This window comes from Symphalangus syndactylus, chromosome 22, assembly GCF_028878055.3.
Source record: "Symphalangus syndactylus isolate Jambi chromosome 22, NHGRI_mSymSyn1-v2.1_pri, whole genome shotgun sequence".
NCBI classification, from domain to species: domain Eukaryota; kingdom Metazoa; phylum Chordata; class Mammalia; order Primates; family Hylobatidae; genus Symphalangus; species Symphalangus syndactylus.
Genome location: NC_072444.2, coordinates 53,012,142 through 53,031,005, shown reverse-complemented (window position 1 = coordinate 53,031,005; position 18,864 = coordinate 53,012,142). Strand labels below are relative to the sequence as shown.

The 18,864-nt window shown below is 41.0% G+C and overlaps 1 protein-coding gene across 5 annotated transcripts in view; it reads right to left on the bottom strand.

Annotated features, from left to right (window-relative positions):
- Window positions 1-18,864, bottom strand: part of CCDC93 (coiled-coil domain containing 93) — a 100,192-nt gene that overhangs the window by 34,916 nt on the left and 46,412 nt on the right. For 4 of the 5 annotated variants that reach the window (XM_055262421.2, XM_063631309.1, XM_055262423.2 and 1 more), the window contains 2 exons: window positions 8,047-8,163; window positions 2,124-2,186 (listed from right to left, as the gene is read on the bottom strand). In XM_055262421.2, coding sequence (XP_055118396.1) covers window positions 2,124-2,186; window positions 8,047-8,163 — 180 coding nt within the window. The remainder of the gene's footprint in view (window positions 1-2,123; window positions 2,187-8,046; window positions 8,164-18,864) is intronic. The other variant, XM_055262422.2, reaches the window with a different exon arrangement.

Sequence of the window (18,864 nt, the reverse complement as noted above, 5' to 3'; positions counted from 1 at the left end):
AATTCTGATCTTAATAGTTACAGAGCAAGCAAAACTAGGTACAATTAACGTACTTAGACATAAAAGAATAATGCATAAAAACAATCAGCCTCACACACAGGAAATTAAGAGCTGTGACTGCTGAAGTTACAAAATGGAGGGGCCAGCCAATCTCCTGGCCTTTCTGAAGCAGTCATGCAGCCTCCCCTACAGGTGTCAGGCACCACTGGTCTGCGACCTTCCATGCCCAGCTCTACTTTTCCCAGATTTACTGGAAAGACACAAGTCCTCTCTGCTTTTCAGTGCCACTAGGTTATCCTGGAAGGGCAGGTTTTGCTGAAGAGGTAAAATCCAGGAAGCCTGGAGTGAAAGGGTTCAGAGCGCTCATTCTGCTCACTCTTAACCTTGATAGGTACGGAGAACCAGGCCCAGAGGTGAAAAACATTAATTACACACAGGCTGACCAAATCAAGCTTCTTCAGAAGTTGTTCAGTACTAGGTTTTATACAGCTTCCCATTTTTCTAGATGGGAATTAGTCTGATTTTCCTATTAGATAGTAAGCTCCCAGAGAGGGCTCTGATGCCAGGCTGCCTGTATTTGAATCCTGACACCCCGCTGCATGGCCTTTGGCAAGTTATTTAGCCTCTCTGCCTTAGCTTTCCCATCTGCAAAAAGGAATGAAGACTGCAGGAATGATATGCCCAGAGCAATGTTGGCTGCTGTTTTCATTTGAGGATAGTCTTATTACTGACTTAAATCACACCCTCCACCTTTTTATAACATGAAAAGGGCTCAACAAATACTTGATTTAGTATTTAGTATAAAAAGCCCCTTTATAAGTCCCTGATAGTTTATATCCTAAGGCATATAAATGTCTTAGAAAACTGATATCAAGATATTTTGCCTTTAATCTCTTCCAGATTGTTATACAAAGACAGATCCACGAACTGGCAAACTTCATGCCAGGGGCTCTGCAGCACTAAAAGTAATATCACAGAGGGCTCCCAACCCACAGGGCTTGCCATCTAATCCATAAGGAACACAGTCACAGAGCAATGTAAGGGAAGCTAATCTGTCCAAAGGCAAGGCAGGCGTCTTTATGAACAATGAGAAAAAAATTATTCTAATTGCCATTCAGGTGCCTGCCCTTTTGAAACATTCTGACAATAACTGAAGAGGTTAGTCCAGACCAGAATTGAAAAGCTTTGTCAGGTTTACATCAAGGTGGCAAATTAAGTGCTACGTATCGCTACAGAATAAGAATTTTAAATTGGTAAATGTCATGTGAATTCTAGAAAAGTAGGGATACTGGGTTGGTTTCAGAGACATCTTTGAAGATCCTAGCTTCCAAATTGTCCAGGAAGTACGAGGTAGGGACCCTGCAGTGAGGTCCTTCCATAGTACAGCTACAGTCCAAGCACCAAAATCACAAGGAAGACAGCTTTTCAAGTCTGGATGAGGATAGTTCTCTGTGGAAACCAAGGGACAGAAATATCTACACACTGCTCATGACAGAGGTGGCGGCAGAGGTGTCTGTTCAGCAATCACAAGTGGGAAGTGAGCAGCGACAATGCTGATGTGAAGTAGCACACTTGCAACCTGGACTACAGACTGAATCGCAGGGTTCAAATGCACTCCCAGCCCTCCTTCTCCTCCTGCAGCCCTTCCCCCATTCTGCCTAGGAGATAAGTGGAAATTCTGAACAATTATATCACTCTGAGGTTCTCTCATCTTTCAAAAGACATCTCACTCTCAAGGAATTCAGGATCTTAGAGCTACTATATAAGCTGCTGTTTGAGGGGCAGGAGCTATTTACTGTGGGTGACATTGTGAGTTCTTCTTTGTGCCCCACCCAGCCTATCAGGCTCACCTTCCCAGGAAGCCTTTCCTGACCCTCACAGCCCACGGAGACCTCTCCCACCAAGACCGCTAAGGGACTAGAATGTGGCAGTGTGGGCAAACTGATAACATGGGTCACACACTACCATGTAACTGTCCTATGTCCTCAAACTGACTGCAGCCTCTGAGAATAGGATCCTGTCTCCCACACACAGACCGATGAAACACATCATTCCATTAGTGGTGCAGGTCAAAAACAATTCTTGACAAGGGCCCACGGAAGAAGGAGAATCTATCTGCTCACCTCTGTCAGCGTTTTCTTGGCTTCATTATATCTGGCTTGTAGGCTGGTGTGACTTGCTCGCAGCTGTAAATGAAAGATAAAAGACATATGCTCTCATTTGATCCTTATGACAACACAGATGTGAATTTCACACATGAGAAAATGAAAGCACAGATTTAAACTGAGCAAATGTGAAAATTTTAGAAGGGTTGCCAACAACGATGAATAAAAAACCTCATATTTAATTAGCACCAAGTACATGTCAGCTGATGTACTAGGAATTTATACTCAGTGAAAAAAGACACTTTTCTTATTTTACAGATGAGGAAATAAAGACTCAGAGCAGTCAAGTTATTTGACTAAAGTCCTATAGCTGATAACTTATGAGGCCCAGATCCAAATTCAAGTCCCTCTGACTTTTCAGTGGGGCTACAATCAATGCAGTTAACCCACTTGCCTGTTTGCAGAATACAAACAGCATTTCAGCACTTGAGATTCTAGCATAAGACTGGTTGGCAAATGATGACACAAAGAAGACAGGATTCAGGACTTCAACACTAAGAGAATGAAAATAAATTACTTTTACTGTTCCAACTTACATAACTGTAACCTCACATCTTGAAAAAGTCAATTCCCTTTCTCTTGCTAAAACAGTGTATCCTTGTGTCCATCAACTTTTAGAAATTCGAAAACATTCCTTTAAATGCTCAAAAGGATTGTGTATTTTCACTTTTAAGGATACGAGGCAGAAAACCACCTTCAAACTTGTTATTAACTGGGTTCAAGTTAACAATGAGAAATTTTAACCTATATCTCAATGGTTATTTAAAAGTAACATGCCCCATCCTTGGGCCTGTAAGCAGCTTATTAAGAGTTATGTCACCTTCAGAAATCATTACTCCAATCTAGTTACTAGTCTTCATGACTGATAAACAGTTATAATTCCAACAAGGCCTATCAAGAAGCAAATCAAGCTGAGAGCAATGTGACAAAGGAGAGAGAAGTAGGTGGGTTCTGGTGCCTCCCTTTTCAAAGAGAGCCATCTGTGCAATGACAACTTTTATTAACCTGTTTGTGTAACTGGGAGATAAGGGTACTTTGGGAAAAAGTTTAGTTTTCTCTTTAAATCCCAGTGTTTTAACTGTTGATGTTTGCTATGGTCTGAATGTTAGTGTCTGCCCCAAATTTCTATCTTAGAACCTAATACCCAATATGACAGCTGCAAGAGGTGGGGTCTTTGAGAAGTGATTAAGTCATGAGGGCTCCAGCCTTGTGAATGAGATGAGTGCCCTTATAAAAGAGGCTCAGCCTGGGCAACAAAGTGAGACTCTGCTGTCTCAAAAAAAAAAAAAAAAAAAAAAAAAAAATTAGCCAGGCATGGTTGTGTTCCTGTGGTCCCAACTATGTGGGAGGCTGAGGCAGAAGGATTGCTTCATCCCAGGAGGTTCAGGCTGCAGTGAGTTACGAACATGCCACTGGATTCTAGCGTGGACAATGGAGTGAGACCCTGTCTCAAAAAAATGAAAATAAAAGAGGCTTGAGTGGGCTCCCTTGCCTCCTTCCACCATGTGAGGAAGCAGCAACAAGGCATCATCTATGGACATCAGACACCAGATCTGTTGGTGCCTCGATCTTGGACTTCCCAGCCTTCAGAACTGTAAGCAACAAATTACCACGTGTAAGGTATTTTGATAGAGCAGCCCAAATGGACTAAGGCAAGGCTCTAGGAAAGGTCCCTGGGATCTTCCCACCTGCTTCACCCACGTTCTTGTGTAGCCTCTCACCCCTGCACCCACCTACTCATCTGACATTTACCCAATGCTCTGCTCAAATGAGGTGTATGGGAGAAAGAAAAGAACATGACATTGTAACTGTGGGATTAAAATATGAGAAGAGATGGGGCAGAGCCAGGCCCAAGGAAAGAGAGTCAGCTCCCTCAACAGGGGGTTCAGGAACTTCACTAACAAAGACTTACCCCAGATGGATTTTGGCAGGGAAGTAAGAGCTTTCTAAGAAGAAAAGGCTCATCTCTTTTCTTTCCTTTAATTAATTTAACTAACAAGAGCTCTCTTTAATTCTTCATCTGACCATCTTTTCTTAAATAGGAAGTGTCCCAGTAGCTTAGCTTAGTTTTTATCTTGGTGGAGTCCTCCAGGATTCTCTTACCTCTATTTTCTTCTTCATCATTAACCCCTATGCTTACCCTAAAAATTCAGCTGCTGGTTAACACCACCTCTCTGGATTTCTCTTTCTTTCATCACTCTCAGGTTTCCTCTTCGCTACCTACCACCTGCACTCCATTCTATTCCTTTGCATATTCCCTCATTGGACCATGATATGATTTGGCTGAGTCCCCACCCAAATCTCATCTTGAATTGTGGTTCCCATAATCCCCACGTGTCATGGGAGGGATCAGGTGGAAGTAATTGGATGATGGGGGCAGTTTACCCCATGCTGTTCTCGTGATAGTGAGTTCTCATGAGAACTGATGGTAAGCATCTGGCATTTCCCCTGCTTGTACTTCTTCTTCCAGCCATCATGTGAAGAAGGACATGTTTGCTTCCCCTTCCGCCATGATTCTAACTTTCCTGAGGCCTCCCTCCCTACCCATGCAGAACTGTGAGTCAATTAAACCTCTTTCCTTTATAAATTACCCAGTCTCAGGTGTGTCTTTATTAGCAGGGTGAGAATGGACTAATATTTCCTTATTTGTATAATGAGGATAATAATACTACCTTCCCTTCGTAAGGACGTTGTGCGAACTGAGTTAATTTTGCAAAGTGCTTAGTAATTAGTAAGCAATACAAAGCACTTATTAGCCATTACTATTACTGACAGAGAGATGTCTGTGATAGAATACATGAAATAAAAACTCAATTTTGTAACCATACCACTCACTCTCCCCAGGTGAGGGCATATGTGTTTGTAAAACCCTAAAAAAGGATGCATCTCAGATGCCTTCTGCCTGTATGACCTTGTAAAAGAGGTTGTGGGATTTAAAGAGTTTGGAATCCCTCACATACTACAGGTAGAAGTATAAATTGATAAAATAATTGATGAACAACTCAATAGTTTCTAGCAAAATCAAAAATGCATTTTTTGACAAGTTAGGGGATAAGTTAAATAAATTGTGTTACATATATACTATGTCACACTATCCAGTCACTAAAAAGAATGAGGTAGATTTATATGCTCAAATTTTGGTTCAACCACTAACAAGCTATGTGACTACAGACAGCCTGCTTAATTTCTGTATCTCAGTATCTTTATTTGTAAAATGAGGAAAATAACAGTACCTCCCATTCGTAAGGATGCTGTGTGAACTGAATGAGTTCATTTTATAAAGCACATAGTAATTACTAAGCAATAACAAAGCACTTATTAGCAATTACTATTACTGACAGAGAGACATCTGTGATAGAATATGTGAAATAAAAACTCAATTTTGTAACCATACAAGTCACTCTCCCTAGGTGAAGGGGCATACATTTTTGCAAAGGCCTAAAAAAAGCTTTGCCATTCCTGGCAAACACAGCAGACACAAATAGTAGCTTGCTCTATTTATTCTTATCTTTATATACTTCTATACTATTTAATTTATATTCAGCTTATCCCTACAATTTAAAAAAAGCACTTGAACATTTGAAAACTGACAGAAACAAAAGGAAAATGTGTTTAGTATATCTGCACACACACAGAAACATGGAACACAGACTCTGGGCAAGTCTCTCCCCTCCCTACCTCATTTTCCTCATCCAGTTGGCCTAGCTATATGGTCAGGGATTATTGCATGTGCTGGTCATCATCTTTAATTACATTAAACATCGCAATAATTGTTGTCTTTTAATGACAGCATGCTATGTTAAGCAGTATGCTTGAAAAATAACAGACTCTGGGTAAAAGTGTTCTGAACCAACCGCAAAACAGACTCAAGAGTCAGGGAGGATTGCCCTGTCAGCTGGACCAAGAATGAGTCAAGACTGCCATTTGTGTTGAGGCTTAGCATTGCTTCTCCCCAGGTTTAGACAGAAGGTAGAAGCAAATGTCCATTCCTGCTGGGATACTCTGGCTCCTGGAGTCCACAATAATCTCAAAACTATCTTCCCTCAGAGATAAAGACACCATAATAAGGAAGCCTCATCCTTGTCTCCTGCTCCTCCTGATTCTGTGATGAGTTCTTTTTGAACCATTATCACCAGCAGGGGTCAGGAGTAGGGACGATACTGTCTGAGTTGACAACGTCTAAACAAATAACTGAACAGAAACCAAATCACAGGCTATCTTTTCATCCTTCTTTGATCCAGAGCATTTAGCAAACCAACCTATTATTTGTTTAGCTATGGCAGAACAAATTCTAATAGAACAAATTCAAATAAAGAAATGATTGAGCAGGACCATCTGATAGGTTAATATCTTTTAAATATGTGGGACTAACTAAAAACTAACAAGCTCAAAATGCCAATTGGTACCCTTTTTTTTTTTTGAGATGGAGTTTCGCTCTTGTTGCCCAGGCTAGAGTGCAACGGCGTGATCTCGGCTCACCGCAACCTCCACCTCCTGGTTTCAAGCGATTCTCCTGCCTCAGCCTCCTGAGTAGCTGGGATTACAAGCAGGCGCCACCATGCCAAGCTAATTTTGTATTTTTAATAGAGACGGGGATTCTCCAAGTTGGTTAGGCTGGTCTTGATCTCCCAACCTCAAGTGATCTGCCCCTCCTCAGCCTCCCAAAGTGCTGGGATTACAGGCGTGAGCCACTGCACCTGGCCCATATTCATTCTCTTTATCTTCTTCTACGTGTATTCTTCTAATCTAATCTATTGCTAATGCAACTGAAGCACGTAACTTTTTATTGTCCAATGACTGTTGCTGAGTCAAACTTCCCAGCTTCCTCTTAGGTCTACTTTTCAGGGCAAATATATGAAGGTCTTTTCAAAACAGTCTCATATCACCAGGTATTACAGAACACCATCTCCTACAGCTCTTTTAAAAATGATCAAGTTTCCTCCATTTCCCTGCCATCAATAGTAGCAGTCCATGTCTAGACTACTGCATCAGCCTCCTACCTGTTGTCCCTGAATTCCTTCTCACCCAAGTCCAGTTAATTCATGCTCCTGCAGCAAACAGAATGGTCTTTACAATATGCAATTCTGATCATGCCACTCCCCTATTTAAACACGTCAATAGCTTCTGTTGTCCTTAACATGGCTTGGATGGTCCTGTTGATCCGACACTGCCAACCAACTGTCTTCATTCATGACTCTCTGGCCACAAAACAGACTGGCTAAGACCCTTCCTCCTCTGGTCTTTGTTCATGTTGTTCTGTAAGTCCATATAGCCCATACAGACTTCCTGCCTGGAAATACCCACTCATCTTTCCAGTCTCAGAACTCTGTGACCTGAGGCTAGGCCAGGTCTCCCTATTAGTCACTCACTCTCCCAGCTTCCTAGACTTCTCCTTCAAGCACTTAACACACCTGTAATTAAATGACAATGAGTGTGATGACTTCTCATTAGACCTTAAGATCCTTGACAGCAAGGATCATAACTTGTTCTTCATTCATCCCAATAGCTAGTTCAGTGCCTAGCACACAGTAGTGCTTGGTAAATATTTGTGAACTAATGCTATTTATTCTTGCCCTGTGATCTTTTCCTATGATCGAAGTTAGCAATTTTTTTCCACAAAGGGCTGGATAGTAAATATTTTAGGCTTTGTAGGTCTTATGGTCTTCTGCAACTACTCAACTCTGCCACTGTAGCCTGAAAGCAGCCACAGAAAATATGTAAACAAATGGATGTGTATATGTTGTAATAAAACTTTATTTACAAAAACAAGTGGCAACTGGACTGGCCCAAGCACCATAGTATGCCAACCCCTGTTCTGGAATCTCCTTTAACCAATCTACCATGAAGATCTTGAATAAACTTACGAAAAGAAAACACTGACCTCTTCAAGATGTTTGGTCTTTTGCACAATCTGTTTGTTCAAGGAAATGACTTTCCGGCGATGTAGCTGGGAGGTTCCTAATTTTTCTGGACTTTCTTCAGCTGATAGCTCAGACTGCTGTGGAAAAAAAGGATGGCAAATCCAAAGGATTTAATTAGTTGACCTTGGTTCATGTAATCAAGCCCTGTTCAATATGGGCAAAGCACTACTGGGCAGCCAGTCACACCAAGCCAGGGCATTTACAGGGGCCTGTTCAAAACCTGGCGTACAGAAGAGATTCTGACACAATGACCAAAATCCCTATCAACAGAACCTGCATTCTGGGCTGAGGAAACAGCATGTGTAAAAAAGTACAGGGACATAACTGTGGTTATGTCAATATCATATAAGCAACAGGTATCATCAAAAGGTCTTAAATAGGGGAATAACATGGCCATAATAATATCTTCACAGGACCGTTCTGGAGTTATCAAGAATAATGAATTGATTCACTGTGATCGAAGTATTACAAGCAAATGGTTAAAAAGTCTAGCCATTCAGCAGCACTTATAATGAAGAGTCTCCCAACACATTTTCCATCCCTTGGCCCACTCCAATTTAATCATTTCCTATTTCTGATGTTCTGGAGTTAACAGGGGATTGATTGGAAAGGGATTAAAGGTGCTGAGAGAGGTCATGTAGGAAAAGTTCTGCAACTGTATAAGGGAGGAGGGGGTGGAGAAGGATCCTCAGGACCAGGAGTGAGTGTGAGAGAGATCTCTGAACAAGATGATGAGGTGAATGTGGTAACATTTTCCAGGAGGGCAAATGGCCATTCCTGAAAAACCACACAAAGAAGTAAGCAGCTTAGTGTAGATACTGAATACAAACACCTGCCTCAAGACTCCTGTGAGAAGCCCAAGGAAAAAGAAATTAAAAGGTAGACCTTTTTGCAATAAGTACAATTATAATACTCCTTGGATGATTATAGTTTTATTAAACAGTCAAACACCAACAATAAAACATCTCCTTTCTTATAGTAAGTACCCCAATTCCAAGCTAATCATTGATTCTAAACTCATATGCAACAAAAACCATTTGGATATTCAACTTTCCCTGAATGTTTTAACAGTGATCCTAGGCTTGAAAGTCTAAGATATTTACCCACAGGAAAAAGAAATGGGAAAGTGAGAAGGAGGAGAAATTGGATGGCCATAACCATTTATTCTGGTTAAGGATTTCTCTGAATAATTCAGCAGTATTATTAATGGATGATGAGTTCTTCTGCTACTTAACAACTTTGGAGTTACAAAACAACCAGCAGGATACAGCTGCATAAAATGGTAAGAAACATCATTTTCTATCTCATGGGCTGGTAGGCCATAAAGGAAACAGAAAAACTAAGCATTTAGTATTACAACACATTTAGCCTTGAAACCTGGGACTGTGTAAAATGTCAACATTATTTTAGCTTTTAGGATTTCTGGGAATAGGAATTGAAATTGACTTTTTAAAACTAATTTTGGACACACCAAGATATTCACAACTTGTAGTATGGAGAAGGACAAACTATTTCTGAAAATTATTTGAGAGTATTAAAAAAGGGCGGCGGAAGAGGAAAGATGAGCCCCACTCTAAATCACTTACAAAAACAGAATTACAATTAACTACATCTCCTCTACTTTGATTGGATTGACCTGAACTATGCTATGAATTTGGCCACTTTTGTATGTTATGTATTTAATAGCTTTTTTATAGTTAATTTTAGCTTTGAGTTTTAATATTCAGCTTAGATTCCTTGACTTTGATTTCCAAAGTGTCATAAGCATATTCTCAGAGCATTGTGCTTTACTAGCCGAATTACATAAGCCTTCTATTTGTGCTTTTCTGATACCTGAAACAGAACTAATTTCCCATACAGTATGTCTCTATGTTTGGTGTCAGGATTATGCTTGAGTATCCTGACCTCCTCCAGATGCCCATCAGGCTTGGAGACTGAGACGTGGGCAGGCAGGCTCCAGTGGATCCACGTATCACTCACCTTCCAGACTTCCTCCAGTGTGTGGGGGCTGAGTAAACTCATTCAATTCTGTTCTGCAGCTTTGGCATGGATTGGGTGATGTCTCTGACTGTTAGCAAGCTTTCTTGCTCACAAACTGCTTTTATGGCCAAAGTCCTAAGGAAATAAAAACTGCATACCCCCACTCAGCTTCCATGCTCTCGTATTACTGTATGTGGCACACATACAGCTTTGTTTTAAAATTATGACCTTCAAACTTCACTTACAAGAATTCTTCTTGCAGGAAAACCAGCAGCTATCTTGATATGTGTCAAGATTATTTCCGTTGACAGCTATCTATTTAAGTCTGAATTTTGAGCCACATGCTCCCTCAAAACCCTGTCAGAAGGTCTCAGAGGCCAAATACCTTTTCATAATAATAGTATGTTATTTGCCTTTTCACTCTTCTTCTCATGATTATACAGTGACATCTTCCAGATGTTATACGACATGTGATATCATTGCTCTGATGTTAATATTAATGTGCTCATTATTATTTGTAAGTAAATACATAAGCTATTGGGTATGAATTAATTAATATGTTATTGTCAATGAATACATAAGCTACTGTAAGTGAATTAAAATATATAAGCTATTGAGTCCTCAGTTACTTTTAACAGTCTGGGTCCTCAAAGTATTATAAAATGTTGAGAACTGCTACTTTAATCTAAGGAGCCTGGTTCACTTGGTAATCCACCCATGGACTGGGACAGTCAATGGAGTGGGCTCATCAAGTGGCCAGCCATTATTTATATAACACTGAGAGGGAAAAGTTCTTTCTGATTCTACTCTTTTACTAGACCCGTGATTCAGACAACTATACAAACAGAGAGAAAATGCTCGCAATGCACAGAAAAAAAATCTTGAAATCTCTATAGGTACCTCTATCATATCTGTTATAATAGTATATGTTCCAAGGAAACATGGGCTTTCAAAATGCTCTCTTTTATTGGTAGGTAATAATTCTTAGTGCTGTGTGGAGTCCTGTAAATGTACATTTACTGGTGCACAGTACATATAAACTTGTAAGTTCCTCTGTTTGCCTTTGAGTTTAGAGACAGTGCTATGGGAAGCTGCTTTGTTTAATGGGAAGTTATTTTTAGTCAGATAAAACAGTTTATTATTGAGCTGAAATGAGAGTTCCTAATCTAGTAAACAGAAAGCTGACTGCTCTGTTTTTCAAACACACTTTTTATTAAGCAATCTAAATTTTTTGTTTCTCAAAGCCAAGAGAACTCAGACTGATGAAGACAGGAACAGGTCCATAAACCAGCAGGTCTCATCTAATGGTTCATTCACTGAGAGATACGATGAGAAAGAAAACTAGATGACCAATGTGGATTTTGAATGATGAGACAAAGTCAGACAGAAGGAGAAGAGGAAAAGGGGCTTTATACTAAATCCTTGACAGAAAAAATTTAAATCCTAGAGCATCTTAACAGATTTCTGCTTCCAAAATGCAACATCTGTCAAAGAACATCAACCATCTACAAATATTCCATTTGTGTTTACATTGCAGTGAGGGCTAAAGTGCCAATCTAATTTGTTCAACATTTTCAGATTAAGAACGTGCTTTCAAAACCACATTGTGGATTAAGATGACTTCTAGTGTAAATTCAGTGTTTTCTAATAACTGACAGATATTCACAACTTCTATTTTTAGAGGAAACAGATTTAAATGTCACCAAATAATATTAGTCTAGTTCAAAATGGTAAATTCCCAAGAGAAGCAAAAAATGATTACTTTAGCTAAAACTATATACTTTTATAATTGAAAGAGACCCAAAAGGTTATTTACACAACAACCTTCTAATACAGGGTTCTCTCCTATATCATCTCCCTACCCCACCAAAATATGGTCACTAAGCTGACAATAATAAAGAATTCCTATCTTACAAGGTGCCAGGAGTTCTCTACATTAAATAGATGGACTTCAATTTTTGGCACCCTGACTGACCAATTAAGGACAAGTAGGCTGGGCGCAGTGGCTCACTCCTGTAATCCCAGCACCTCCAGAGGCCAAGGTGAGTGGTTCACTTGAGGTCAGGAGTTCAAGACCAGCCTAGCCAACACGGTGAAACCCTATCTCTACTAAAAATACAAAAATTATCCAGTCATAGTGGCATACGCTTGTAATCCCAGCTACTTGGAAGGCTGAGGCATGACAATTGTTTGAACCCAGGAGGTGGAGGTTGCAATGAGCCAAGGTCACATCACTACACTCCAGCCTGGCGGCAGAGTGGGACTCTGTCTCAAATAAATAAATAAAGAAAAGTAAACAGACTATGTGAAATATTTCTTTAAAAATGTTTTTAAATCTAAGAACTAGCAAGAATGTTAAATTTCACAAGGCCAAAAAGTAACTGAAAGTGGGAATTCAGGAATGTATGTGTACCCACTGAAGTTGACTTTTTTTCCTGAGAGTATTTGCCAAAACCTGATGATCACAAACTTTGATTTTTACAATTCAGTAACAACTTTTTACCACATAAATCTTGATACAGCTGTAAGAGGGAAAAAATCCACAATGAGATTTTATAACAACAGATTGGACCTCATGCAGTTCTGCAATCCTAATTCACACACTACTTTGGTCCAAAAAACCCATGAGTAAGGACTATGTATAAAATGCACTTGGGCTGAAGTAAACCAAGGTGCTTGGCAGAAGCAAAAGCAGATCTTCCCTGAAAGAACAGAGCTTCAATCCTAGGCCTCAAATAGTTCCTACAGATAAATTTCCAAGGAATATGGGACTCACACTCAAAAATCAAAGGCAAACAAGAAGTCAGACTACCATAAACGAAAGCCAGCAAAAACAGACAGCAGAACTGTATCTGTAAAGACTTATCCAAATATACCCCCTCCCAATGCACACACCATATGCACACACGCATGCCCATTCCCCACTAAAGCAACAGATTAAATCTAATCACTCTTTCAGATAACAGTTCAACTAAGTGTCCACAGCTCTTCCACCTGTCCTTTCTATAACAAGATGCTGACACCTTTCACCACCTTGGCTGTTATCGTAGTTTGTAAGTGAACTTCTAAAGCACTCCTGATGATGTGTGACCACTGCAGATAGGAGGGAATCATCCACTTTCCCTGATCTATATTCTGCTTCCAAAAATGAAACTCAATACATGAATGCTCTTTTCAATATTTTTAAAACCCACTAATAAAATTCCATGAATTTCAAAAACCCATAGTTATGTAACCTTGTTGAGTCTAAGGCTTTGCTTTGGGCCCCACAGTGAGTAATGCGGTGTGCCTGCTCAGAATGCACTTAACATTTAGGAGGTATGAACAAAATCTAAAACCTCCCCTTTAATCCCCATACACTACTGTCAGGTCAGATGGCATTCTCACCAAATCATGAATTGGTACAACTCACTTTTCTGAAATTCAACAGTTTTTACATTTTTCTTAAGTGATGTTCCAATTATCTTTGCAAGTGATGCTTTAAGTGATGCTCAAATCTGGCAAGGCTAAAGTCCAAGTCTTTATGCAAATTGATAAGGACTCTGAAATGTATAAGTTGTGCTGTGTGGCTTGAGACCATTTTACCAGGCTGACAATTCATTAGTTGATACCATTATCTTTGCAGTTAGGTATTGTATCCTAACTACGTAAGAGTCTCTCCGAATTCAGGAAATCTTAGAGCCGTTTGTAAACAGAAACATATTTACATTGTTCTCTCCAGATTTACAGGGTTCCTTACTCTCTTTTTTTTTTTTTTTTTTTTTTTTTGAGATGGAGTCTCGCTCTGTCGCCCAGGCTGGAGTGCAGTGGCGCAATCTCGGCTCACTGCAAGCTCCCCCTCCCGGGTTCACGCCATTCTCCTGCCTCAGCCTCTCCGAGTAGCTGGGACTACAGGCGCCCGCCACCACGCCCGGCTAATTTTTTTGTATTTTTAGTAGAGACGGGGTTTCACCGTGGTCTCGATCTCCTGACCTCGTGATCCGCCCGCCTCGGCCTCCCAAAGTGCTGGGATTACAAGCGTGAGCCACCGCGCCCGGCCCTCTCTTAACTCTGATTAAAATTTTGAATCTCTCTCCCCACCTTCCTTGGCTTATTTCAGCTAATCTTTACTCAGATCTTATTGTGTGGGGGCACGGTGGTATGCACTGGGGAAGTGGGAAAAGACAAAGACCGTACCTCTGGCCCTTCATAATCTAGCCAGACAAAACCAGCTAATTCCTAAGTAAAGGTGTTGCATCCTCTGCATTCTCCTCAATGCCTAAATTGTGTCACAGAGGAAAACAGTTTTGAAAGCTGCTGTTGTTCCTTCCTCTCCCTCTCTTCCTTTCTTCTTTCCTTCAGCAAATATCTGTGAAAACCCAATTGTGTTGGGCACTGAGAGTATACTATAATCCTAGCCCTCCTGGAAAGCAAACATTCTAGTCCTGGGAGACAGGCAAAGAGACAAATGAAACAGTGCTTGAGGGAAGTGCTACAAAGGAGATAAAGAGTTGATCTCTACAACATCACTGAAGAGCCACTTCTAAGAAGTAGAATTTTCTTTTTTTTTTTTTTTTAAGAGACAGGGTCTCACTCTGTTGCCCAGGCTGGAATGCAGTGGCATGATCATAGCTCACTGCAACCTCAAACTCCTGAGCTCAAGCAATCCCCCTCCTCTGCCTCCCAAGGAGCTGGGACTGGAGGTACATGCCACTATACCCAGGTCATTTTTAAAAAATATTTTGTAGAGATAGGGGCCTCACCATGTTGCCCAGGCTGGTCTCAAACTCCTGGCCTCAAGCGATCCTCTCACCTCAGGCTCCCAAAATGCTTGGATTACAGGCGTGAGCCTCTGTGCCTGGCCCAGAATCATTGCTAATGGCTCTCAGGTGAGTCTCCACAAAGTCTTCAAGTGATTCGTTATCTTCTCCTGAGTATTTATTATGAATGAAGCAACAGGAATACAAAGATAAAAAATGAAATACTGGCCCTCTAAAACTTTAGAGGTTAGGAATATGATTTATGCAACACCTATTATGTTATGTGAAGACACAGTATCTAGAATAAAGGGGTTTAAAAATCTCCCTAGGCCCCCACCCCTCCTGGTTCCAACCTGGGTTTTTCTATCTGTGGCCACAATAGGAGGTTTCCAAGAGACAAACACGCCCACCCCTTTCCTGCCCCATACTACACTTCTCCCCAACTCCACAAACCGATGCTGCTAGCAAGTGGTAACATTTTTGAGTTGGGGCAGGATGATAGGATTGGAAACACTCATATCTAAGCTTATTAGAAATCACACAGGTGGCAGATCAGGCTGATTTTCTAACAAAGCAGTCAGGGTGCCCGGGCTGCTAAGCTTCCTGTTATTTTCTGGCCCAGGCAATGTCCCTGGGGTGTGGTATCTTCACTCAGTCCTAAGCCCTTCCCTTTTCCATTTCTCACCCCATGGTATGATTTTAAAAGTCACCCATTCTGCCTGGTTATTATCAGGCAAAAATATTTTAATATCAATTATGCCAACAACTTTTCTTTGGGCAGAGACTGTCACTTCAAATGATAACACAAACCTAGTAGCACCTGGCAGCCACTTTATAGGCACACAAATTGTATTATTCTGTAATTTATGTCTTCACAAGTTGACTGACTCCTTACTGGAAGCCCCTCAGGGCTGCAACCCTGACTCACGCGTAACGCAATCCTTGTCCCCTACACTTGACGCTGTCTGGATGCAGGATCTACTCAATAGGTGTTTGCTGAAAGAAGAAATATATCTAATCACTCTTTCACATGACAGTGATTATGAGGCCAATTCCATCAGTTCTCTGGCAGAAAAAAAAAAAAACAAGCTGAAGACTTAAAATATAAAAAGATTGTACTAATTTAAAATTATATTTTCAGAAGACTTCATACATTTGGAAAAAGTGTAAGAGTTACAAACCCAGGATGGAGAAATAACAACGTGAAGGCAACTACTAAGAGGACAAAGGATATATTAACAATTGATTCTTTTGGGTCAATTCCCTCCACCTTTGTTAAATAAATTTCCTGAAGGCCTAGTAGAAACGAAGCCCTTATGGGGGTGCTAGCCACTGTGTGTGCGCCATAACTGTTGGTAGAAAAGCAATCCCTGTCTCTTACTCTTTCTAGTTCAGAGGGGCTGCCAATCACACCCAACTCCTGGCAACAATGGGCCTAGGGAGAAATCTGTGACCTAAGCCATGACAAACAGAGGACAGTCCTTCCTTAGGATTTTATATACTGACGGAGGAAGGGGGCAGTAAGACAGAAACTGTCTACAGTCAGGCCTCCAAGGTGATGAGGCTGAGACAGAGACAAAGTGAAGCAAGGGTAAAGGGATATGGCAGGGCCATTTGAGTCCCCCCTAAGGAATTCCAGTTCTGAGAGCTGATAAAGGCTCCCTTTTGCTTATAGCAACATGCTGGGTAGAATTCCTATTACTTGCACCCAAAAGGCTTAAAACGCAAAAGGTCCAAGTTAGTGAGTGACAGAACTGAAGAGGCAGTCTTCTCTGCTGATTGCATCATAAAGTGGAATAAAAATCATCATGATAGATGGGGACAAGATCTGCTCTAATCAAATGTGACTGTCTGCTTTTTCTAGAAGAGACCCTTTCCTTTGTGTTTTTTCATAAGTACATCCTTGACCATACCCAAGCTCTAATTATCTGGTGAGATTCCCCAGGTGCTCTGGAAAGATATGACTTCAAGATAGAGCAAAGGCTTCTAACTGCCAGAGAATGATTCTCAGAATCAAAACGTCAGAGGCAATGGTGCCAGAATTTCTTAATTGCTGGACAGGAAAATTTCCAAAACCCATTAAGGAAAAATTCCTTCCACAAATAAGTCCCTTGATGATCTAAAATACACCTTGCTATGGAAATGAGATCAAGATGTTGACATTCTTTGGGCTAGGATATTACCCTCCCACTGCCTTTTTTTTTCTGAAACAGTCTCTATCGCCCAGGCTGGAGTGCAGTGGTGCGATCTCAGCTCACTGCAACCTCCACCTCCCAGGTTCAAGCTACCAATCCCACCTCAGCCTCCCAAGTAGCTGGGATTACAAGCACGTGCCACCACATCCAGCTAATTTTTGTATTTTAGTAGAGACAGGGTTTCACCATGTTGGCCAGGCTGGTCTCAAACTCCTGACCTCAAGTGATCTGCCTGCCTCAGCCTTCCAAAGTTCTGGGATTATAGGCGTGAGCCACCATGCCTAGCCAGATATTACCCTTTAAAGAACTGCATGAGAACATATTAATGTGGTATTCTCCAGAAACATGAAGAGTCACTTAGATACTCCAAATAGAAACTTCCACGGCTTTCAGCAGCTTAGGTTTATGGTGTGTAAGTGCCTGGGCTGAGCTGCACCATTTTCACTTTTTCTTGTTTCTGTGGTTAGTTCCCAGTATGCCCTAGCTACCAATAGCCCAAGGTAGTGGGACAGTCTAAGGAGGCACAGCCACAGCCAAGCCTGGAAGGCAGACACTAAGGATGGTAAAGGAGGCTGTCCCTGCTTCTCCCTAAGGAAGCTCCACCTAGCCAAGGAGAAAGGTTGCAAAGTCAAACAGTCCTGTACTCAAACCTGGAACTTATTAGCTGTATGGCACTGGACAAGTCACAATCTCGTTTCTCTGCCTGCAAAATGGATATAATGTCATGTACTCATTTATAGAGCACCAACACTGGCGGGCCCTTGGCAAGACTCTCAGATTACAGACAAGAGTAAAGGTGGTCCACAGCCACATAAACAGATAGTTTCAACTGCATGTAAGTATAATGATGGAGGAAGGCAGAGGATTATAAGCAGGAAGGCAGCCTATATGAATTAAATGAGATAATTTTTTAGAATTAAAAAATAAGAACTAAATGAGATAATGGTACACAAAGAATCTGCATGGAGGGGCACTCAGGGTAGATTCTGATTCACCAAGACAGATCGGTGCCTCTAGAGCTATAAAATATTCAGATCCTTTAGAGCTACAAAATGTTCCAATATCTTGTCTTAGGGAGAAGTCGACCAATGAATGATTTAGTTGGCAGACTAAGTATTAAAGCGGTCAAAATGGTGTATGGCTAGTTAGCATGCAGCATTAGCGAAAGTGCCTTCCTGCCCTCCCAGGGACCTTGCAACTTCCCTGGCCCAGCTTCCTTTTCTTTCTTCTGGCTCCTATCAGGCTTAGGGGATTGTAGGGTGGAAGTATTTTTTGGACAGTCAGACATTTCAGTTTTCTGTAAGTCAGAGTAATAGATTCTTCTTCCCTGTAAAAATAAATGCTATGATGCAGTAAGAATATTAGACATGAACACCAAAAGCACAGTGGTACTTCTTCTAGCACATTCAGGGAAGGGTGTTACCCTTTGGAAACAATGGCAGATGGAGCTACTCAGCCTAGAGTCTATGGACACTCACGAATTATGTATCTGGAAGCTTCTTCACATTCCTCTTTCTGCTGCTCTACAAGAATCATATTGAGTTACATATCTCAGGAACTTTGAGATACATGTTATGTTACACTCTTATAAGAAACTTGTGAACTTTACCAGTAAAAGAGAATTCTGCACGTTTTTTACCTTGTTTTTATATCCCAGTGCCTGTCAAGTTTCCAAACACTCACATCAGGCAGGCTATTCAATTTATTCCTTGGTCACAAAATCATTTTTACACTTGATCCTCTCCGCAAATTATCCTTTCCCCTCTCTTCATAAAGAAAAAAAAAATCTTGATCTCAGCCTAAGTGAGTTTTTCTCAGATAGTACCAACACCTTCCCTCCTGGGCATTCCTCAATCCCATCTCT